Source organism: Molossus molossus, unplaced genomic scaffold (assembly GCF_014108415.1).
Source record: "Molossus molossus isolate mMolMol1 unplaced genomic scaffold, mMolMol1.p scaffold_m16_p_14, whole genome shotgun sequence".
NCBI classification, from domain to species: Eukaryota; Metazoa; Chordata; class Mammalia; order Chiroptera; family Molossidae; genus Molossus; species Molossus molossus.
Window position 1 is genome coordinate 29,517,297 of NW_023425349.1, and position 24,459 is coordinate 29,541,755.

Below are 24,459 nucleotides of genomic sequence, written 5' to 3' on the forward strand. Positions count from 1 at the left end.
CCTTGCCTGGGTACCTCCAAGCCCAGCACAAGTAGCAGCCATCTGCAGATCATTCTGTAGCTCATGCTGAGTAGCCCCAGACAGAACAGAGATGGAGGCTGACTTGGCCTACATCTCCCAGGAGGCCCCAGAGCCAACTTACCTGGTGGATAGCTTCAGACCACATCGAAGCACCATCCAACCTCTTCCACAAGCAGCGTACTCAAGGAGCAGACTCAGTGGGCACCAGGGCTCCGCTAAAGTCCTGCTCTGTAGGGTAGGCCCCTGCACAGTGGATCCTGTAGGGTTGTTGTAGCCAATTCTCACAGTTGATTGGCCTGGGAGTAAATCCCTCCTATTAACATGCCAATAGCAATGAAAGCTCAACTACAACAGGAGGGTGTACACGGCCCACACAGGGGAGTGCCCAGCTTGGGTGAACCGGAAGGCTGTGTCACTGGACACTGTAGGACACCTACTACATAAAGCCACTGTCCTGAGCCCAGAAGATATAGCAGCTCTATCTAATACACAAAAACAAACACAGGGAGGTGGCCAAAATGAGAATACAAAGAAACATGTCCCAAATGAAAGAACAGAACAAAACTCCAGAGAAAGGACTAAACAAAATGAACACAGGCAATTTACTAGATGCAGAGTTCAAAACACTGGTTATACGGGTGCTCAATGAATTTAGGGGAGGAATAGATGAACTCAGTGAGAACTTTAACAAAGAGATAGGAAACATAAAAACGGATATAGAAAGCAAAAAAGAACCAGTTAGAAATGAAGAATACACTCACTGAGATGAAGAATACATTACATAGAATCAGCAGTGGAGTAGATGAAGCAGAGGATCACTTCAGAAATTTGGAAGATAAAGAAGCAGAAAACATCCAATCAGAACAGCAAAAAGAAAAAAGAATCCAAAAAAAATGAGAATAGTACAAGGAGCTTCTGGGACAACTACAAGCATGCCAACATTCGCATCATGAGGGTGCCAGGAGAAGAGAGAGAGAAAGGAATTGAAAACCTATGTAAAATAATAATGATGGAAAACTTTCTTAACATAGTGAAGAAAGTAGACACATGAGTTCAGGAAACTCAAAGTCCCATACAAGGTGAACCCAAGATTTGCCAAAGAGTACAGACAAAGAATCTTAAAAGCAACAAGAGAAAAGCAGTTATCTACAAGGGAGCTCCCATAAGACTGCTAGCTGATTTCTCAACAGAAACTTTGCAGGCCAGAAGGGAGTGGCAAGAAATATTCAAAGTGATAAAAAGCAAGGACCTACAACAAAGATTACTCTGCCTAGAAAGCTATCATTAAGAATCAAAGGGGTAAGACAAAGAGTTCTTAGAAAGAAAACCAAAAGCACCATCCATCCATTAAAAAAAAATTAATAAATTGGCCTTCATCAAATTAAAAACGTTTGCTCTGTAAAAGACACTGTTAGAATGTAAGGAAGATATATGAATGGCAAATAACATGAAAAGGTGTTCAACATCATTAGTTCAAATGCAAATTCAAACCACAAGATCCAATCTTCATCTTTTAGAATGGCTAAGTTAAAATATTGATAATACCAGGTGTTCTTGAGGATATCCGGCAGCTGAGACTATTAAAAAAAAAGTTTTTATTGATGTTTTTAGAGACAAAGGAAGGGAGAAAGATAGAAGCATTGATGTGACCCCCCCCACTGGGGATTGAGCCTGCAACCTGGGCATGTGCCCTGACCAGGAATCGAACTGGGACCTCTCAGTCCATGGGACGACACTCAATCCATTGAGCCACACTGGCTGGGCCAGCTGAGACCTCTATACATTGCTGGTGGGATTACAAAATGATACAACCACTCTGGAAAACAATTTAACGGTTTCTTAAAAAGTTAAACATACCTCTCATATAACCCAGTATTTTTTCTAGGGAAGTAAACTATGTTCACACATAACCTGTGCACAAGAGTTTGTAGTAGCATTGTTCAAAATCACAAAAACCTCGAAAGAACACAAATGTCCTTTAGTGGGTGTATGGATAAACTAATTGTGTATATACACTCAATGGAATACCATTCAGCAATAAATAAAGGAACAAACATTTTTGTACATGCAGCAAAATGGGATGAATCTGAAATGCAGTATGCTAAATAAAAGAAGCCAGTCTCGTGATTACATACTCTATGAGTTCATGTACATGGCATTCTGCAGAAGGCAAATTATAGGGACACAGAACAGATCAGTGGTTGGAAGGAGTTAGGGGGAAGTGGAGGGTCTGACTGAAAAAGGCTATAGGAATTATTCTGTATCTTGTTTGTGGAGGTGGTAGTAAGATGCTTATATGCATGTATTAAAATTCACAGAACTGTAAGCCTAAAAAACTGAATTCTACTATAACTTTTTTTAAATAGTAAAAATACTTCTCACCTTCCATGCATTTATTAAAGCTTATTTAATGATAGATAACATTTAACATTTGTGCATTTCACTGTCTAAATTTTTCATCACCTAAAAATAAAGATTGTAAACAAAAAAGTGTTTGGAGGATGGGAAACACTAGATGTTCTAATTAGAAAAATTCACCCTAAAGTGTGAAAATACAATTGAATTTAGTATTTTCCTTTTTAGCAGATAACCATATTGTCTGTTTTCTTGACAATATATTGTTGATTCACTGATTATTACTTAATAATGATGGATAGTTTCTGGCCACAAGCTAGAGAAGAACTCTTTTGTAATCTGTTTCTGTACCACATCAGTTCAGATACATCCTATTTCCCTTGTCTTTGCGTTTTGCTCACAGTTCTTTCTCTCTTCTCATCTGTTGATAAGGGGAAAAAATCAAATTAGGGAAAAATGTGTTTTGAGTGTTCTCTAGGAATTGGTTACATTAAAGATTTAATTATAAATCATTCTTGACTAGCAGAAGCAATTCACACTGTATTGGTTGTGATCACCTTTGGACCTTATAATATAACAAATTAACAAGGGCTTTATCTTAAACATTGTGGACCATTTGCAATTCTTTGAATTGAATGGTTGTATTTTAGTACTTTGCTGAGGGTGACAGTAGATGATGTCAGATTGAATTTAAATCGACCTCCTCTCAGTGTTTATCCAGGGTGCATGTGCAGTTTCTTCAGCACCAGCGAACCTTTCAGGCATTCTGTCAATACAGCTACCTGACAGTCATTCGTATTTGTAAACTGTGCATTTGGCACCTGCTGTTCTCTGCTGCATTGGAGCTAGTGGGAAGCCAAAATGGGTGCACAATGAAGTTATTGGTTGGTACATCTCTGTGGGAGTTATTGAAGGGAAGAAACGGCACTTGTAGGACCTCAGGGAAGGATAAAAAGAAAAAGAAACTGGTAATATTAACACCAGCCAGCTATTCTTTGCTACCAAAAAATGATTTAAAAAGTCAGTCAATTCTACTGAAGGAATTGTCAACCTGTATTTTAATTCTTGTAACAGATATGAAAAACAAAGGGTTTCTATTTAAATATATATATATATATATATATAATGAATTTTTGAAATACTACAATCTCAATAGAAGGCAATTCATGTGAGCAAAAATAGAAATTAAAACAATGGGAAAAATGCATAATTTCTGAAGAAGTGGGTATTAAAATGTAGGTGTCTTTTACTTATCAAATTAGCAAAGCAAATTTTAATTAAAAGAAGACAAAGGTGTTGTCAAGATTTCAAATAATAAACAGGTAGACAAATAGTAGCAAAAATAGACTGATGTTTTATATATATAATTTTCCCACACTGTCAAAAGTTCCTATTCTTTTTTTTTTTTTTTAATTCCTCTTCCGAGGACATTTTTTCCATTTATCATCAGAGTAGGAGGGAGGGAGAGGAGAGAGAGACAGAGAAAAACATCTATACGATAGAGCCACATTGACTGATTGCCTTCCGCACGACCTGATCATGGCTGGTGATAAACCGCAATTGAGGTATGTGCCCTTGACTGGAATCGAACCCATGACTCATTGATCCAAGGGCTGAGGCTCTAACCACTGAGCAAACCAGCCAGGGCAAAAGTTCTTATTCTTTAACCCAATACTCCTACTTTATTGGTTGCAACTCAAGGAGATAATTACCAAAAGGGGGGGGGGGGCAGATATGTAAGTCCTCATTTAACATCATTAGTAGGTTCTTGAAAACTAACTTAAAGCAAGAATGACATATAACAAAACCAATTTTACTGCAGGCTAATTGATAATAAGTAAGAGTTAAGTTCTTATGGCATATTTCTGGTCATCAAAACATCACCAAATGTCTAAATGAAGACCCAAAATACTAATAATATTAAACACAGAAATAAATGTGAGGTATACATACATTTAGGGAAGATTAATAAAAACAGAAATCGATTTCCCAACCCGCTTATTCCAGTTCGGGGTGGTGGGTGGCCAGAGCCTATCCTGGCAACTCAGGGTGCAAGGCGGGGCCCAGCCCTGGACACGCTGCTCTTCCATCACGGTGCACACACACGTCCACACTCTCCAGGACAGTGTAGATGCTCCCATGCACCTCCCCTGCACATCGCTTTCGGAGGGAACCGGGTCCTTGGGGGAGAACCCGCGCAGACGTGGGAGAACGTTCCAGCTCCACACATCTGGGCAGTGGCCCCAGCTGGGAATCGATTTTCCTTTTTCTCTTTAACGTTATAATGAAACATTATTATTTGAGGACCTGCTGTCTATATCTGCTTAGCTTTATTATGGTCTGTTTTACGACAGTATATGGGTCTGTGCTGCCAGTTTGCTTATACCCTGATTAATAATTAGGCGAATGATGTTAATGTACAATGAGTGTGTTGGTTCATGTTATTTTCCTCAGAATATTTTGAAGCCACCAAAGAAAGCTTTTTCATCATTAATGAGAAAACCTTAGTGTATGAAAACCTTTTTTTTAAAAAGCCAGTTTCATGGCCTTGAGAAGTGCTTTTGCTTTTCACAATGTTAGCCACCCAGTGAAGCTGCTCGTGTGGTAAAGAAACTGTGAAGAAATTCCCCCATGTTTAAGGGAAAAAGGAAAACATGAAAAAGTTACACCTTGCCTTGGATTATTTGATAAAATTGGTTCTACTGACCATGAATGCTCTCAAGGACCTGCCTCTCACAAGAGGACTTACAAGTGGCAGGGGAAGGATCGTCCGGCTGACACAGGCCCGCATGCTGGTGGAGGCTGAACTGTGCTGATATTTCTGTTGTAGGCTTTGAATAGGCCTCTGATTATAAACCTACATTATTTTAAGTGGTTAATGCTATTTTTTCCTTGAGCCCTGTTATATTATCAGTGTGATTTTGCAGAACATAAGTGTTTTTAGTTACATTAATTCAGGAAAGTGCCCAACAAGAAGGGATGGTTAAGTAAGTTTAGGACAACATCTTGATAGACGGATGCATCTATGGAAACGATAAACATAGAAAAATGCCTGTTAACAATTGCAGGAATTAGAACACAGAACTGAGTATCTAAAGAAGATTTCAGTTAAAACAACAATGACATATCACCTCACACCTGTCAGAATGGCCGCCATCAACAAATCATTAAACAACAAGTGTTGGCGAGGGTGTGGAGAAAAGGGGACTCTAGTACACTGCTGGTGGGAATGCAGACTGGCGCAGCCACTATGGAAAACAATACGGTGTTTCCTCAAAAAATTAAAAATTGAACTGCCATTTGACCCAGTGATCCCACTTCTAGGAATATATCCTAAGAAGCCAGAAACACCAATCAGAAAGAATATATGTGCCCCTATGTTCATAGCAGCACTATTTACAATAGCTAAGATCTGGAAACAGCCCAAATGTCCATCAGTAGATGAGTGGAAAAGAAAGATCTCTTATCTTTTGAGACGTCATGCAGGGACCTGGAAAGTATTATCCTAAGCGAAACAAGCCAAGCAGAGAAAGACAAATATCACATGATCTCACTTATTTGTGGAATATAATGAACAAAACAAACTGAACAAAATACACCCAGAGACATAGAAGTAGGGTACAGACCGACAAACCTCAGAAGAGGGGGTGAGGGTGGAGGGAAGAAATAAACCACAGAACTTATATGCATGTACACATAACCAATGGACATGGACAGCAAAGCTGGGGACAGGGCAGGGGTGGGGTGGGGAGGAGGGTGTCAATGGGGGAAAACGGAGAAACATCTGTAACAAAACTAATAGCCCTGGCCGGTTTGGCTCAGTGGTTAGAGCATCAGCCTCCGGGCCAGAGAGTCCCAGGTTCGGTTCTTGCTAAGGGCACGTACCTCGGTTGCAGTTTATTCCCGGCCCCAGTTGGGGTCGTGTGGGTGGTGACCACTCAGTGTTTCTCTCTCTCTCTCTTCCTCCTTCTCGCCCTCCCACTCTATCTGAAGATAAATGCAAAAATGTCCTCGAGTGAGGGTAAAAAATAAATAAACAAACAAAATAACTAATAAAAATAATTTAAAAAATAATAAAATAAAGAAGATTTCTCCTGGATAAAAATGTCCGATGTATGCCTGGCCTGTCATAGTTATGGTAGGATGGTGGGATTATAGATAAATTTGGTAAAATAGAGGTAAGTCCATTTTAACAGATTAAGCTAAATTTTTATTTCACTTCGGTTTTAGAATTCCTGGAAGACTCAAGCAGTTTGTATTTGACTTACATTCTGGAAAACTTCACAGAGAATTCCATCATGGTCCTGACCCAACAGATACAGCCCAAGGACAGGTAGGACTCTTGTTTTTCAGAGGGAAATTTTTTCCTTATTCAACAGACTCTAGATAATATACAAACTATGTTCCTTTTAAAATTAATTTAAAAAATTTTAGACCTTCAGAAAGTTTCAAGAATGTTACAGTATAGCTTTTTTAGTTTGAGTATGCCTTTTGTGGAATATAGCTGTGAAAGGGTTAAAGACAGTTGGATTCAAAAAGCAGTTGAAGATGGGCAATGGAAACAGGTGTGTCACAAATCAGTGGACTCCATGACTTGTCCAGGCTGTCCTCTGTCGCTGGGAGATCGACCGCACTACGGAGAAAATAATGAGTTGGTAGTCTTGCAAAACCATCTTACAAGCCCCTCTCACCAGTACAGTATTCAGAATGCTTAAAACTTATGGTTTAATGCAGCCTTCCATTTGAGATTTAGAATGCTCAACGTTTGTATTTGATAAACGCACACCCACACACATAATACATATATTTTTTTAACCTGAGAATTTTACTATTTCTATGTTCCTGCTTTGTTAAACACCCCTAAATTTGCATTTTCTTATCCATTTATATTCCCCTATACCAAGGAGGAAGATGATATATACCAAACTATTTCATATGTCCAAAACGTCAATCCATTATTTTGCCCAAAGAACCTCCACATTATAAAGGAAAAATAAAGACTAAGTGAATTTTTCTTTACTTTGAGTCAAAATGAGAGTCAAGACTTCCTTTTAGGAGTTTGATGATATGCTTTTTACTTGAAATCTGAGGTCAGATTTTTCTCGGAAAAATTAAGCAATTATAGAAGCAGGCAAAATGTTGGCAATAACCCAAAGGTGATTATTTTCATCAGAAAAGTAGGCCTGCTTAGTATTTTATCAGATTAAGGATGTAATTTATCATTATGGTATTGTCCTGATGTGTTTTGACTTCTCCATTAGACAGTTGAACTCCTTGTATTTTATTTTATTCATCTTAGTGTACTAATGGCACCAAATACGTGTTTGTTTATTGTAATATAATTTCAGCTAAATTAAACTAAACATACATCTCAACAAAAAGTAAATAAAACATATATTGGGGAAGTAGAACATGACAAAGTTATATGGGAAGTTTGTAGGCGCATTGCTTACCATCATAATGGGAATGTGCCATTAGATACAGGATGTGGTAGATGGACTGTGTCCCTATGTTAACTACAGGGGGTATTAAAAGAATGATAACCATGTTTGCTCTTGAAGTGCTTACAGTCTGGAAATCAAGTATAGACTATAGTGCCTTTTTAAAGAAATGATTGGAAGTCACTCTTACGGTTCCACTGTGTAGTTTTATCTGCTGTTTGTGCACAAGTAAAATAATTCAGGAATTAATTTTCTTGCAGTGCTGAAGTGCTGGTTTCCTCCATATGTTAATTTAGTTTTGATCATTTCTGGCATCCAGGTTATTGTAATTCCAGCTACAGAATAGGTGCCTTTAATTTTTTTAGCAATCATTTGTAAGAGGGAAGGGTTCGGGCCAACTTAGTTAAGAGTTGTGCTGGTTCTCTAGAATAGTCTAGGAAAGTGCCAGGTGTCAGGTATTTTGTTTCCTTCCACTGCACCACAGGAACTGTCAACAGGGACACATGTAATGGTTTGTGGCAGCCCTGCCCTGGAGAATCTGAGAAAGGGCATATGAAATGGGGAAAGCAAGATTTCAAACTTAACTCTTGTCTTTGGCACACAGTAGCTATCTTTTGTTGATTATTAAGCAAATACTTATAGGGCAACTACCATTCATCTAGTACTCTTATTGAAATAATGTAACTTCATCAAATATATTGACATAAAAATGTTGTGTTCTTTCTCTTGTAGGAAGTCCAAGATGTAGGAAGTAGTCCCCCTGAGAGCTCCTTCCAGAAACTAGCACCCAGCGAATATAGGTATACTTTATTGAGGGATCGAGATGAGCTTTAAAAACTTGAAAAACAATTTGAAAGCCTTTCAAACAGCAGCATCAACTTACGTGGTGGAAATAGTAAACCTATATTTTCATAATTCTATGTGTATTTTTATTTTGAATAAACTGAAAGAAGTTTTGGGTTTTTAATTTTTTTCTCCCCCGACTCAGAATGCATTGTCACTTAATATAGCCTCTAAAAAATCTTTTAGGGTTAAACAAAACAAAAACAAGAATCAGAGGCCTGTCTGCTTTAAATGTGTCCTGTAAAGTTTTTATAAATCAAGTGAAAGGTGACATTGCCAGTAATATGCCATTAACTCGCACCGCTCGGTCAGGGAGGACGTAGGGTGTCTTCTGTGTGCTGTGTGCTTTCCCTTCTCTCTACGGATGCTCAGTTCTGTTGGTATTTCCATGATCATGTTTCTCATAGCTGAGGGGGTACATATTCTGGATACTTGGGAGGGGAATAAATGAAAATTTCCACACTGTGTACTGTGTTTTCCTGGTTGGTTGGATATTGCTTATGAAAATTCCATAGGGGTATATTTTGGATTCTTAATGTGTAACTTAAACATACAATGGAGAGTAGGAGAGCCATAAGCCAGAACATTTGGCAGGAATTCTCCTTATGAATTAGGAAAAGAAAATGAAAGGTGTTGTAAATGTCTGTTTTTGTCTAACGAAGTGGCATATGGATGGCATTTAAAACTTAATTATACCTAAAGCTGGGGAAGGAAAGGCTAGTGGAAGCAGGTTACCAGTACTGACCTGCATGACTTTTAAGGCTCCTCCTATCATGACACTTTGATTTCCAAAGAGAAAAACCAGCAGACAAATTGTGTTTCAATAATTCTAACTTCCTTCTATCTTGTAGTCTTGTTATTGTATAGATAAAAAACAAAGACAATGGGCACATACGTTTTTAATTTTTTCCCATTGTGAAATTGTTAGAGGACCCTGCCCCCTCTAGATTCTCTTGCTTCCCCAGGCCTGCAGTGTACAGTCAGATGGGTCCCTGTGCCAGGCCTCAATGCTGCCAGGGAACAAAACCAGAGGGAGAGGACCCTCAGCATCATATCAGGAAGCCCAATGCCAGAGGACAGACAGGTTCGAAATTGGCTTTCCTCTGGGCCTGGGTTGGTGCTATAGGCCAAGAGTCATTTTATATTTGGAGTCCAAGTCAATCCCAGTTTGGGGAGAGATTATTTTTAAGCTTAAAAGGCTGACATGTGCCATTATATGTAGTATGTACTATGTGTAACATCTTCCAGTTCTTTCAAAATAAAGTGAATATTTATAATGGATATTTAATGATTGTTATTTTTTAAAAAATCAGCCTAGAAGTCTTAGTTATGCATGACTTATCCATCATTCAGTCAGAATAATAAATATTAATAAGGTGATAAGGGGCATGTTTAGTATATTTTACCAGATTAACCAGAATAGCAGGACAGAGCTTCCTAAAGGTTGGATGTTTCATTATTTTTAATCAGTGATGCTGAAATCAGAGTTGTAGTCTTCAGGTCAGAGGATGGACCAAATCTGAGGTGGTTAGAATGAAAATTCACAAATATTTAACAAGCTAGTACACAAAATCATAACTAGCACGTGCAAGTAATGAATAATTTGTAATTCCAGAATTGTCTCTAAAAATAAACAAAAGATAACACTCAAGTATTGGTTTGCAGAGCCCTGGCTTGAAAGTATTTAATATGAGAAAGGCCTCCAGGAGCACGTTCAGTGTGGTCTAAGATAATTGAGTGGCTATTTAAAAAGTGACTGGATTTGAGACTACATTATTTAGCATTCACACATATTGGGACTTAGTGCCACTACCATTGTCTTTTCTAGACTGAAGCTACCGAAGGCAAGGATACTGAATTTTATGTCCATATCTCTAATATCTAGCACTTCTAGACACTTAGTAGTCCTCATCAAAATGTTTACTGAATGAATGGGATGCAAAATGACCTTGGGTACTTTCTTTACCCCTGAAGGACTCCGCACCCATCAGGAATTTGTGACAGTTTTACAGAAACTCACTAACAAGCTTAAATGTGAAACAGCAAAACACATTACAAAAAATAAGTTATTGTCACAGAGCTGGTGCGTGGTGGGTGGGGAGGAGGCCTTTGGCCAGGGAAACGATCGCTGATCCTGCAGGGCCTCGTATGCCAAATTAAGGGTTTGTACTGTGTGTTACAGGCAATAGAGACCCGTCAACAGGTTTTAAGCAGAGAAGTAGGTTCATATTTAACTTTGAGAAAATACTATGACAGCTGGTCTAGGTATAATAAAATGAGTCCAGCAGAGGGGAGAGGTAATGGCCAGAACTCGGTGACAGCAGAGATGGAGAGGAACAGATACAAGGGATGGCGGAGATGTAGTTCCACAGGGATTTGTCACTGGCTGGATGTATAAAGAGAACTTCCAGAAATCTAGAACTCCCAATTTAGACTTCTTCCTATCTGAACCATGAATCGGAATGTTGCAGGTGGAAGTCTTCTCATTTTGTCCAGTCTACCATGAGCCGCAGGCGGCTCGGCTGTGAAAAGGGGATGAAAGACTAGACTGAAGAACACCACAGCTGCATGCAAAACCAGATCTAGAGGCAGGCCCTTTTCCAGGTTTTCAAAAAGAGTTCCAGTCGTGGGGGGGCCATAAAAGGATGAAAACTTTCTTTAGCCATCTAAAGAAATGTTTTGAACATTTAGAGATTGGGCATCTATCTAAAGCATCTCAGAGAGAGCTCTCTGATGAAGTTGTCAAAAATCATGCCCGAAAGGAGGAAAAATGCATGATAAAGACTAAAAAGGAGAGTAAAATGTATAACTGAAATGCTAAATCTCGAATTAACTTAAATTTGTAGAAAGTGCCAAAGTTGCCAAGCAGGCATGGGGGGAAAAAAGCAAGAAGAATGGATAAAGCAGTGTGTAATGGATTAACAATCAGGAAAAGCAGAATAACTGAATTTGTATTTTTTCTCTGACAAAGATATAGTCTGGCTGGCCACAAATAAAATGACAAAACAAAAAGGGAGAGAGGAGTAAAGAAAAATTTTGCCCCCTTAATAATTTCAGGGCTCTTGGCCCAAACATACGCGTTCTGAGAGCTGCTGGGACTTGCGCGTGCTTTCCTCTGTCAGCAGCTCCTGGGGTCTGAGAAACCGTGGAGGGTGTAAGGCGGCAGAAGGCTAGAAATGGACGTACAGTATTTCAGTTTTCAAAATAATTACAGTAAATGGTTTTATCTATTTTTTTAAATGAAAATCTCATGAACCAAACTGAAATGTTAGTAGTCTATATTTAGGGAGAATATTTAAATGGGTGTAAATAATAAAACAAAAAGTCCATTTTTATCCCAATATATAAAGGCCCTGAGGACAGTAAGTTGTTTCAGGACTTAAATTGTTTCATGCTGATTGTAACTGTTTTATGTGTTCATTAAAACAGGTTGGATAGGACCTCTGCTTAGCAACTGGTTTTTTAAAGCTGTGTTTGAATTTTTGTATGTACTTCCAAGTAATAAAATTATATTTATAAAATATTTCTATCATTTGAGACTTTACTAATTCAATTTGTCATAAATAAATATCATTTTGTGAACATTTTACTCAGAATACAGATCAACCAGAATCACAAGCTTTTCCAGTTTAAAGATTTTAGAGTAATTGAATCCAAAGGGGAAGCTGTATGAATCCATGTGCTGGTGAGTCAAACCTGCCTTTAGTTGAAGCGCCAAAGCTCCCTCTTGCCTGCCAGTAGTAGGTTTCGGTGTCACGAGGAGAGGAAAACTGCAGCTTACAAATTGCTTTTCTAAAATGTCCCTTTTCCTCTCCCCTCGCCTTCCTTGCCTAGTGAATTCCTTCTATCCATCCTTCAGTGCCTAGGACAGTGATCAGCCCTGTGGTCCCACAGCCCTTTATTTATGTTGCAGAGTATCCAGACCGATGCAGAGTTGGAAGTACATGTATCCCTTTTCCTTACCACCATGCGAATGCCCTGGAAGCAGAACTCTGTATTCTCAGCAACCTAGAGCACTGTAAGTGATCAGAAAATCTGGTGAAAAAATAAAAAAGCCAAATTTCATATTATACAAACAAATGAGTGAAAAAAGGACAAGAAGGCATCACCATAACTGCAGTCGACTCTGCTGGCTCATCTGTGATTCACAATTACCTGCTGTCTGGTCACCTTTAATCCTATATCCTACGTTGGCTATGGATTCCTGCATGTTAGCCTAGAATCGATTAAAATCTTCCACTATCAGAATGACACTTCAGTGCCCTGCAGAGATGCTGGACACTCTCATGAACACATTTTCTGGGAGGTAGATCTAACCCCTTGCTTAGTCACACAGCTTTAGGCAAGGACAGACTATGGTGAGCTGACAGAGTACATTGTATGGTACATAAAACATACCATTCCGCAAATATCTGTTGCCAGGGTAAGAATACAACAGTGAGTGAGATTGCCCCTAGCATCATAGGGCTCAAAGCTGAGTGAAGGAGCAAAACAAACGGGTAAAAAGGGGACTCTAACAACATTGTAGGTGCTGTGCTGTGACAACCACAGGAGCATGGAGTGTGTGCACAGCCTTGGGATTTAGGGGAGCCTCTTCCTACAGGAAGTGGTTTCTTGTCCAGGAACAGAAATATATCAGCCTCCTCCTCTCCCCACCCCGGAAGAATTATAGTAAAAAAAGCCGTCACTGTTCTCTAGGAAGTAGTGTTACAGCAGAGTATTGTTAGGTATTGTTCTGGGCCATTGGGTGAAAGGTCACATGCTTGCCTGTCTGCTGTTTCCCGTGTGTTTTACTGATTGGGGTGGGCGCCACGGAGGAAGCGGTATGCGCTCCGGTGCCTGGTGTAAACTTGCCTCGGTAGGGTCAGATGGATGGTGGAAGCCTGATCCTACAATTATTTTCTTGCCCACCCACTGGCCAGGAGGGGAACAGGGCGGGGCATCCCTGTGCACACAGTGGGCGAAGTCGAACAGGGCGTCTAGTCTAACTTACCAATTCTTCATAATTCACAATTATCCATATCTTCATAATGAGCATGGCTTTCTGATTTAAAACATGAAAAGTCCATTTCAGAAATTTTCTAGGCTTAGAAGGTAAATTCTGTGGTCTGTGGCTTCTGGAATCCAACTCCACCTCTTCAGAGTTGTGCCCAAGCTCGGTGTTCTGGCACCTTTGCTGTTTGCTGGTCCCTTGGAGATACTGGTGGTACTTTACCATCACACCGACAAGGTCTCACTAACCCTAGAATGTCTTTAAATCTGAGCCTACAAATAAATTCTTTAAAAGGACAAATGCTTTTTTCAAGGCGGGGGGTGGGGGTGGGGGGGTAACCCCTCACTTATTTTCATTATCCTTATAACTAGGGTAACCATGTAATTTTTCATTCAGACCAGGACATTTAAGAGTGAAAAGGGCCCTGACCTGGTAGCTCAGTTGGTTAGAGCATCATCCTGATATGCCAAGGTTGTGGGTTTGATCCCCAAATAAGCATCAACCATTTCTCTTTCTCTCTCTCTCTCTTAAATCAATTAAAAACAAAAACAAAAAAAGTGAAAGGGAACATTAGTAATAATATCACCAGGACAACAGATAAAAATCAGAACTTTTCCAGACAAATTGAGATGTATGATCATCCTATTCCTAAGCCAGATCTTACACATCTTCATGTTTGAAAATTATTAATAGAGATTAAAAAGATTTATTTTCTACCAAGCATTGGTCATCATTATACCCACCTTAATAACTGAGCCCTTTTTAAAAGTCATTTTAAGAATCCTTGATATTTTTATCAAGTCTCCACTCATTTTAGGTGTCTCCCTAACACTCTTCTTGTAGGTACATGATACAATAACAGTAGCAACCGGCGTGTATGCAGTTACTATAAGCAAGGCTCCATTCTAGGCACTTAACATGTATTAATTCTTTTAATCTTCTCGACCACCCTGTAAGATAGGCAAGGTATTGGGGCGGGGGTGCAAGAAGGGAAGGCTAAGGAAGTCCTGAGTTGTTGACCCCCACCTTATCCCAGATAAGAGGCAGCAATCCATTATGAACAATAAAACCTAGAGGGGGCCCGAAGGGAACTAACATCTGTGGAGAAGCAGTAAGTGCCACACACTTTATTCCTTTTCATTCCTGTCAAGTCACTGAACCTGAGTATGGGTTCAAATCCTGTCAAATGTCTATGTCCAATCTCTGCTTGCCTAACAGCAATTAAATAAATTCCTGCTGCTACTGTCGCAATACCATCCTCAGATTATAAATCCTTCTTGGATCCCTATTCTGACCACGCCGATCTTATGGTAAGACAGGAGGTAAACTCAATTCTTCCACACCATTCGCTTCTTCAGTGATTCAGTTCCTGTATCCTCTTTCAAGTCATGACTTATAATCAGAAAGAGAGAAATATCTTTACCTCCAAATCTGAAATTTTCACACGACTTCCAAGTCCTAGAGATGTTTTCCCGATGTCTTCTGTTGCATCATTTACTCCAATGTTAACATACAAAAGTTGAGTACTGAGCCAAGGCTGGACATGTCTTAGAAAGCTTTCCCCCATTGCAATACCTATCCCTGAAACAGCAGAACACACATCCTGTGACCTCATCTGCGAGTCACTCACGGGAGTGTAGTGTCTTTTCCTCTTCTCATCACTGTACTTCATACCATGAAATACTCCAAAAAGCAGATGATATGGTCCTTGCCACATCTAGTTGGGGAAACCACACCACCACAAATGAAAGAACTTTATGCCTATGAAGTTGTAAATCATTTCAGAATTGGCCACAAGTGAAATGGGAGCCACCGAGTTGCAGTGGTCAGCAAATATTCATGTAGAGGTGGAAAACTGGACTATGAGGAGCTTGGGCTCGAAGATAACTTTCATGACTTTTCTCAGTGGGTTTTCAATAAATGTTTATGGAATAAATAGCAGGATGGGACAAAAGCAGGCATTAAATATTAAGCAGGGGATTGATCTCACAGAGACGAGACAACACAAATCATTTCTTACATGTGGGGAAAGGAAAGCAAAGATGCCGAATATACCAAGAATCCCAGCAAATGTGAGGCTATTACTAACTTCCCTGGCAATGAACACAAAACACAGTGAGTGGCTAAAAAAGCTGTAGTTTATTTACACAGTGGAATACTATGCAGCTGTAAGAAAGATCTCTTACCCCTTGAGACGACATGGAGGGACCTGGAGAGTATTATACTAAGTGAAATAAGCCAATCAGAGAAAGACAAATATCACATGATCTCACTCATTTGTGGAAAATAATTAACAAAATAAGCTGATGAACAAAACAGACCCAGAGACATTGAAGTAGGGATCGGATTGACACACCTGCGGGGAGGGGGGGGGGGGGTTGCAGGAAGAGATAAACCAAAGAACTTATATGCATATATGTATAACCAATGGTCATAGACAACAATACTGTGAATGGGGGGGACAGGAGCAGAGGAGGATGTCAATGGGGGAAAAAAGAAATGTGTAACAAAAATTAATAAAAACTAAAAAGCAAAACAAAGAACTCGAGTGTTATAACAGTTTTATCTGATACAAAGCAATACATTAATTCCTTTAACCAAAGGAAAAAAAAAAAAAAACAGCTACCCTGACCAGCTTCGTCACTCACAACATTCAGTTCCTCACTATGCTCACACACACTATGCTCCTTCATGTTTTTAGCCCTTTGTACATGCAATCCCTTTGCTACGTGGAAGTCCACGCCCGGCTTGAGGCAGGCATATCCTTCTCCAGGGCGCTGCTCCTATACCACATGTCACGGAAACCCTCCCCACTCTTCCAGGCAGAGCTAGTCACCATTCTGCGCGCTCACATTACTCTGTTCATTCCTCTTTTAGGGTACCCAACATGTTTTATTGTGATTTACTTGCTTTTAGGCATCTGAAGACATTTGCCTGAATGGTTTTACAAGGGTAGATTCTATAGGTTTAATATTTTTCTGTGTGGCCCTGGCATTCAATACACAAAAGGCACTCGGTTAAATGTTTGTTGAATGAGTGAATTTATTGCATGTTTCCTTATAAGCACCTCTCAACAAAATAAATTCAGTAAACTTTACAGAATTTGTAGAAATTCCCACCAGTGGGGCTTTTCTTGTGCTGAGCCTTGCTAATACCAAGAGTTTAACAATCAAATGGAAAATACCTTTAGGGGGTTTAATTAATGGACCCCGGGTAAAAACATCTTTTCAGTGATTGGCCTTAACACATAAAATCTCAAGTACTTGAGAAATACATGAATAACATGTACTCTTCGCTGTTTTTGTCAAATATTTTCCAGTCCAGTTTCTCACGGGAGCTGGACACGGTGCACTCGAGGCTGGGGTCTGTGCTGCTGAGGAAGGGTCCGCTTTGCTACCAGACGCACAGATGGCAGGACTAACACTGTTGTGGAAGAAATTGAATGTAATTTCTTTTGGAGGGGGAACAAAAGGTTTCTTTTCCTTAGGAAACAACTTTTAGACTTGTTCGGAGCTCAAACAAATCTCAGCTGACTTTTTTTGATAAAATATCATTTACAGAAGTCATTTGAATCTGGAAAAACGTAAACACAGCACATTAACAGCTTGTCCTTGACCACAGAGAAACCTTAAAACGTCCCTGAGGAATGTCTGACCTTCAGTGGCATCAGATGACGAGTAGTGAGTCTGAAGAGAGCTGGGGCCAGAATATGAAGGCTATGAATGCCGACCTAAGGGACTTCCTCTTTGTCAGGTCTTCAGTGGAAGCCACTGAAAGTATTTCAGTAGGAAAACGAAAGGCAGACCTGGCTCTCGTCCTTGTGGCGGTGATGTGAGAAGGCTTCACGGGGGGAGATGAGGTAGAGTGTGAGGAACAGTCTTTTACTAGAGGATGGCCATGGATATATTTAGAAGTTGATGCAACTAACAGCCCAGTGAGAGGCTAGATATATAGAGGGTCGCTCTGGCTGGTTTGGCTCAGTGGTTAGAGCGTCACCTGTGGACCAAAGAGTAGTGGGTTCGATTCCGGTCAAGGGCAGTTCAATCCCCAGGGCCTGCAGGAGGCAGCCAATGTACCTCACTCACATCAATGTTTTTCTTTCTCTCTCTCTTTCTATCTTGCCTCCCTCCCTCCCCTTCCTCCCACTTTATCTGAAGATAAATGGAAAAATATCCTTAGATGAGGATTAAAAAAAGAATGGAGGTGTTGCGCTGGCAAGCACTAAAATGTACGGTTGGGGAACCCCGGCTAGAGGAGAAGGCAGCCACCTGGGAAAAGGCTTACTGCAGGAGACAAAGCCAAAACCAGAACTCTGACCTCCCGACTCCCATCCAGTGCTCTTTCTCCTCTCCCATTGCTTGATTTAGAACATTAAAATGGATTTGAAAGACCACAAGCCTCAGCAGTCAACCTGATATGGCATAGCAAAAATTCAGTTAAATTACTTTGAATTTTTTTTCTCAGACCACTGTTATAATTCTAGTTTCTATGCTAACCAGCTTTGATCTCAGGCAAATCATTTGCCTTTGATACCTTTTATACTTTTCCTTCAATTTATTTCCTTTGTTAATATTGCACAGATGTATTTCTTGTCTCCTACAGTAAATGATTTCTTTGAGGGCAGCGATGTGGATAATAATATATGGATCTTTTACCATTGAGTGTTTATAATACCCAAGAAGTCTCTCTGTAAAATAGTGTCAAATTAACGAATAGTGAGAACCACGTTAGAAACAAAATAAAGTTTATTAAAAAGCACAAACAGCCTGGGCCAGTTTTTGCTCAGTGGTTAGAGCATCGGCCTACAGACCAATGAGTTGCGGGTTCGATTCTGGTCAAGGGCACATACCTTGGTTGTAGTTCATCCCCAGCCCTGGTTGGGGTGGTGCAGGAGGCAACCAGTCAATGTGTCTCCCTCACATCAGTATTTCTCTCTCTTTTCCTCTCTCCCTCCCTCCCACTCTATCTAAACATATATAGAAAAATATTTTCGGGTGAGGATTAAAAAAAAAAAAAAAAAAGCACCAACAGAACCTGAACTGTGTGCATTAACTTAGGCCAGCAGGGAAGCATCCCTGCCTTTACTTGGCCTCTAACTACTCAAGAACATTGTCTAACCTTCCTAAGTACCCGAGGGCCACGGCCACACTGTACTTTATTGTGAGAAGGAAACGTGCTGTTTTGCAGGGCAGCCCTTTTCCCAAGCTTGTCTTCATCCTTCCTCTCAAAGATTTCATATGGCAGCAATGAAGGGCAAAGGGGTTTTAAGAAGTATGGTGTGGTTTGGTTTCTATACTTTCACTGGAGGAAAGAGCTGTATATTATGTATTTGTTTTCCAGGCCTCTTCAACGTCTCGTGATCGATGATACCAGTCTGCAGTTCTTACTCCTGTGCCAACTACTTACAGCACTTACGAGCAGGCAGACAGCCCAGAGGAGGGTTTAGGGACCTGTGGTTCTCTCCCTTTACAGTACTCAGTTTCAGTATAACCTAAAACGAACCCCTTGCTCCAGCAGCTTTGGCCAGCACATCGCCTTTCTGGGCATCCTTAGGTTACTGGCTCCAGCACAGGTGGGTAGGAGAGCTAAGCTGGCAGAAAATGATCAAAATTAAGGAAGGAAGACAGGAGAGGTCATAGGACAAGGGATTATGGTCTGTGACTAATAAAGACTGAGATGGCTTTTTCGTGTGATTTGCAAAATGTCTTTGGAGGCAATTACAAAAGAACAATTTCAAAAATATTTTAATACTAGTGTCACGACAGAGTGCATGGCTTCCTAAGGGTACCATTTTAAAGCATATTCATCAAAAAATTAATAAATAAAAAATTAAAAAAATAAAGCATAATCATTTGATTCTAAGAGTTATGATAGATTTGTCTTAAAACCATTAATTTTTAAATTAGATATAAAAAATCATTGCTTAAGTGATGGTTATAACCCACAAATATGTGTGGGTGGGCTAGAAACACTTAATCTTTGGTTGTGTTTTTGTTAATTCTCACCCGAGGATATTTTTCCATTAATTTTTTTTTTTTTTTTAGATAGAGTGGAGGGGAGAGATGGGGAGAGAGAAACAAATATCCATGTGAGAGAGGCACATCGATTGGTTGCCTTCCACATGACCCAAACCAGGGTTGGGGATCAAACCTGCAACCCAGGTATGTGCCCTTGACCAGAAATCGAACCCACGACCCTTCGGTCTGTGGGCTGATGCTCTAACCACTGAGCAAAACTGGCCAGGGCTACACTTTTAATATTAGAGTCTGAGGACCAAACTCAGCACTATGTACTTCTGTGTTGGCCAATGTTAAAAACTTTGAGGCTGCTTTGAGGAAAGAAGATTTTTTTAAAAGTGCAAATGAATGGCACATGTAATTTCAAAGTAAGCTTGACTTACAGAATAGATGTGAGTTTGGGTGAATCAGAATGAAGGACCCAACTCAATTTTTATATAAGTAGCACAGTATGAGATTAATAGTTTTTGTAGTCCAACAGACCTAGTTAACATCCTGGCTTCTCCCACTTGTAGTTGAATTACCCTCTGCAAATTATTTAACTTCTCTGAGACTCAGTTTCCCTACCTGTAAAATGCCTAGTGAAATGCCTGGCAAAGAGAAGATATTCAATGAATATTAGCTCCCCTGTAAGCATGGTGGATTTTTTTTTTATCCTCACCCGAGGATATTTTTCCATTTTTTGTACAGATAGAGTGGGAGGGAGAGAGAGGAAGGGAGAGAGAGACAGAAACATTGACGTGAAGGGACACATCGCGTGGCCGCCACCCGCACGACCAACCAGGGCCGGGGACAAACTGCAACCGAAGTACGTGCCCTTAGCGGGAACCGAACCCGGGTCTCTCCAGACCGCAGGCCGACGCTCTAACCGCTGAGCCAAACTGGCTAGGGCCATGATGGATTTTTGTTTGTTTGTTTTTCAAACTAAGGGTCTCAACCAATTGGTAGATTATGAAATTACTTGAGTATGTTGCAACCAGCATATTTTAGAAACTGAAACAATAAAAAAAATCAGAGTGCACTACACATAATGGTAAGAATTGTTCCAATATACATATGCTAAGTTTTGATATAAGTGTATTTTTTACTATGGGTTACGACCAAAAATTTTTGGTCTCTGCTCTGCAAAGAAATTATCAGATTATTTTATGAAAAAAGTCTTTAGGAGTGCTGCCTTTATCCAAATAAGCCTCTATAAATTTGAAGAACTTAATCAGTGCTTAAAATGTTACTTACCTTTTTACTTATTGTAGTAAAAATAAGACATGAATCACAGAGAAGATGAATTTGATCTGATACTGTTGGGTATTAAATTCAATTTTAAGATTAGTTTCTGTGTTGTATTGACTAATACATACTTCTAAACACTACACTTTATATGTATATCATTTATAGTTGATTAAACATTTCTAGAAATTTCTACAAAAAGTTGACCCTTAGGTTCTACTATGGGAAAATTGGATCCAATTTCTAAATAATTTTAAATAAAACTTTTAAAAAGGATTGTAACTGCCTTGGCCGGTTTGGCTCAGTGACTGGAGTGTCAGCCCATAGACCAAAGGGTCTTGGGTTCAGTTCCCTGGTAAAGGGCATGTACCTGGGTTGCAGGTTCAATCCCCAGCTCTGGTCAGGGTTGTGCAGGAGGCAGCCAATTGATGTGTCTCTCTCACATCAATGTTTCTCTCTCTCTCTCTACCCCTCCCTCCCTTCCACTCTCTCTTAAAAAAAAAAAAAATCAATAGAAAAATATCCTCTGGTGAGGATTAATAATAATAAAAGGATCGTAAGTTGCCTAATCATGAAGTGTGCTAGAGTAATATTGCAATCCTGATGAGCAGTAAAACTCAGAGGCCTTTGTGAGCACACACAATGCTGCCTCACACCGGCTCGGTGAAAATCAGAGAGCCCAAAACAAAATGTGAGCTCCAATTATGGGCCTCCTCTCTCCTTTGGGTCCTGATATAAAATCAGCCTGACAGTATAATGAGTCCCTAGCTGTCCTTAAAAGCATAGACAATTTTGGGTTGGCAGAATGGGAATAATATGCAGTGATGAAGATTGGGCAATGTTGAAGGGCAGAATATTAGAAATTACAGAATTCAATGATACAGTTAAATTTTGATGTAACTATATCTTAAATTTATAATTTTAGCTGCCCAGGCCAGATTGACCTAATTTAGAATCACCTGTGGGATTAAAGTTTAAGACTTTTGTCTTAATATTCTGATTTTGTCCAAGTAATTCTGATCCTTGTTCTGGTTTGAACACCCTCTGTTAAAGCAACAAGGATCAGAAAATTTTAAAAGGTGGAGTTCAAAAGTAATTATCCCAGCCTTACAGGTATAGATATTAAATACTGGATCAGAATCTGACACTTATTCAAAGTACTTTCTTCTTGGTATTATATTAAAGATACAAGTCAACAGGTAACAATACAGTACTTGATATTTTCTAGTTATTTAATGACAATAAGAAATGGTGCTTTCTGTCTTTGGAATTTATTGGTGAGAGTCAGAAAGTATGAAGGAGAAAGGTCTCTTTAGATTAGACAAAGAAATAAAAGGTAGCAATCAATAAAAGTTATTAAGAGTAAGCCCAGTAGGAGAGAAGTGATAAACCATTCAACTGCCTGATGACTCTGGCTTCTGAGCAGAGAAAGCTCCCATCTTGTGGTGTTGGTACCCATTCCTCTGTCCTCAGAGACGAGTAAAGAATAAGGCAAAAGGTGGTTCTTTCTTATTTCAAATGATGAGGCTGCCTATAATCTTCAATTCTTTCTTTCTAAATTTGAAAGCTTTTTGCTTTTTGATACAGACACTGGGTTGGGCTGGGCCATGCTTGCAGTCAATGCCAAGTGTTGAGATTAGCACCACAAATCCTTCATCAGGACTGAATGTTGGCACCAGGCTCTGTCCAGCATCACCTTGGATGTGAGAAAAGGCAAGCAGGATGCCATTCTTGTGAAGAAATGGCAGCTGTGAAAAGTGAAGTAAAGCACAGAGAGAGCAAAGCCTGGGGAAAGGGTGGTAGTAAGATGTGAGGTAGAAAGCTGGTTCCTTGCGTCACCAAGGGCTGGCTGGGAAGACCTAGTATTAGAAACTCCCTGTGTGGCAGGGACGTCAGCCCCTTGAAATCGGATGATGCCCTAAGAAGTGATGTGGCATATTCCCCGCCTGCTTATTTTTTAGCTCAAACTCTAACAATGTTGGAAATATTTGGAGACCTCTCTCTTTTTCCCTCTCCCTCTTACCTAGAGATTATAGGAAAGGATGAATACAGATGGCAGACAATAAAAAAGCAGATTATGAGAAAAGCCCTCATTACAATGGGTAGAATTCACCCCACAAGTTAAAGAAGTTCTGAAGAGTACAGGGAAGGCAGGCAGAGGGCACTAGCTCTCAGGTGAAGGGACAAGCTGACAAAGCAAGCTTAGTGCTGGCTTAGTAATTAATACTGTCTCCTGCCACTTGAGATTTCGTCTTTATTTAAAAAGAGGCAGAGGGAAGAGTTCAAAGGAGCATGTCACAAATTAAGATATTTGAAAGAGAAGCTGGGCCTTTCTTTCACGATTAGTTTCCTTCATCAGAAAATATAGCTGGACCAAACTGCAATATGCTCACCCAGTGGACTCTGCCGTGTACTGCCCCTGTGCCCTTGCCAGACCCAGAGTTTGCTATTTGAAAAGAAAAGCTCCTGCATGCCCATCCGTTTCTTTACTAACAGGCCTAAATAATCTCCTATGTTTAGAAGATAAAAAGCATATTTATAATATGCTTAGCCTTAGGGTCTAAATCAGGGTTATGAAAAAACCCAACATGTCCACACATCGCGTGTCCTTATCAGAGTTATGGGTTCAGTTCTTACATCTCCAGGAAGAGAATCTGCTCCCTGGCAGTCTTCACATTTTACCTGACAAGCATTATACACCCTCAGCCCAGACCCCTTCACTCCACTAACATCCCAGCAAACAGAAACACACCCACTAATCTGAGCTCAATCCCACTTGAGCATCTACAGCCACTATCTTGATATAATCAGGTTTCAAAAGCTGAGTGTCCAACAGCAGCAAAGGTCCATTAGGATAGACATGTTGGCACCAATAATACTGAAGTTTGGTTCTTAACTGCATTTTTTGTCAGTTTGGCTGTGAAGATCTGGACAGCTGGAAGTGAGCTTCTCCATCATTTTCTGTTTCCTTCTTTGTATCAATTTTCCACCTGTGAAGCCCAACACCCCACCACCAAGTGCAGCTGCAATTCCTGCCACTTTGAAGCCTGCAAGGAGGCCAATCGGACCCCCCACCGCTCCTCCGATGAGTGCACCTGCCACAGGCAGAACTGCCAGCTTGTATTTTGCAGCCTGTAAAAAAAAAATTCAATTTAGAAACTGAGTTGAGAGTATCTGCCTGTGGTGATGTGCATTTTCCTCTCATTACTCCTGGCAATGCCTCTTTAACTCCTGGTACATAATTAACCTTAGAGAATGCACTGTGGGGAGGGGGCAGAGAAAGGATTCCACAGGTACTACAATTGCTCCAGATTTCAGAATTTAGAGAAATGGGCTACAAAAAAATGGACTGCTACAAATAAATTTTACTTGCAAAACAATCAAACCACTAACTACCTAGCTGGTTTAAGTTTTAGCAGTCACTGACGCCCCCAAAGCTTTTATGTTGCACAGATTATTCCCTGCTCTGTACCTGGGGTTAAAAGCAATAGTCTATAGAAAACAGATGGGCCCACTTCACACATGCTGCCACATCCTTAGATTTTTGCCCCTACTGGGTTCT

General features: G+C 40.0%; 2 protein-coding genes across 24 annotated transcripts in view; one reads left to right on the forward strand and one right to left on the reverse strand.

Annotated features, from left to right (window-relative positions):
* Positions 1 to 19,114, forward strand: part of ERP44 (endoplasmic reticulum protein 44) — a 92,929-nt gene extending 73,815 nt beyond the window's left edge. For 3 of the 8 annotated variants that reach the window (XM_036260541.1, XM_036260545.1, XM_036260548.1), the window contains 3 exons: positions 6,607 to 6,709; positions 8,550 to 8,617; positions 9,626 to 9,878. In XM_036260541.1, coding sequence (XP_036116434.1) covers positions 6,607 to 6,709; positions 8,550 to 8,617; positions 9,626 to 9,863 — 409 coding nt within the window. In that variant the 3' untranslated portion in view covers positions 9,864 to 9,878. Of the gene's footprint in view, positions 1 to 6,606; positions 6,710 to 8,549; positions 8,774 to 9,625; positions 9,879 to 12,254; positions 12,346 to 12,573; positions 12,679 to 18,993 lie in introns of those variants that run through there. The other 5 variants (XM_036260542.1, XM_036260543.1, XM_036260544.1 and 2 more) reach the window with 5 other exon arrangements.
* Positions 15,214 to 24,459, reverse strand: part of STX17 (syntaxin 17) — a 73,182-nt gene continuing 63,936 nt past the window's right edge. For 15 of the 16 annotated variants that reach the window (XM_036260551.1, XM_036260550.1, XM_036260554.1 and 12 more), the window contains 3 exons: positions 23,795 to 24,029; positions 20,907 to 20,968; positions 15,214 to 15,234 (listed from right to left, as the gene is read on the reverse strand). In XM_036260551.1, coding sequence (XP_036116444.1) covers positions 15,229 to 15,234; positions 20,907 to 20,968; positions 23,795 to 24,029 — 303 coding nt within the window. In that variant the 3' untranslated portion in view covers positions 15,214 to 15,228. Of the gene's footprint in view, positions 15,235 to 20,906; positions 20,969 to 22,154; positions 24,030 to 24,459 lie in introns of those variants that run through there. The other variant, XM_036260552.1, reaches the window with a different exon arrangement.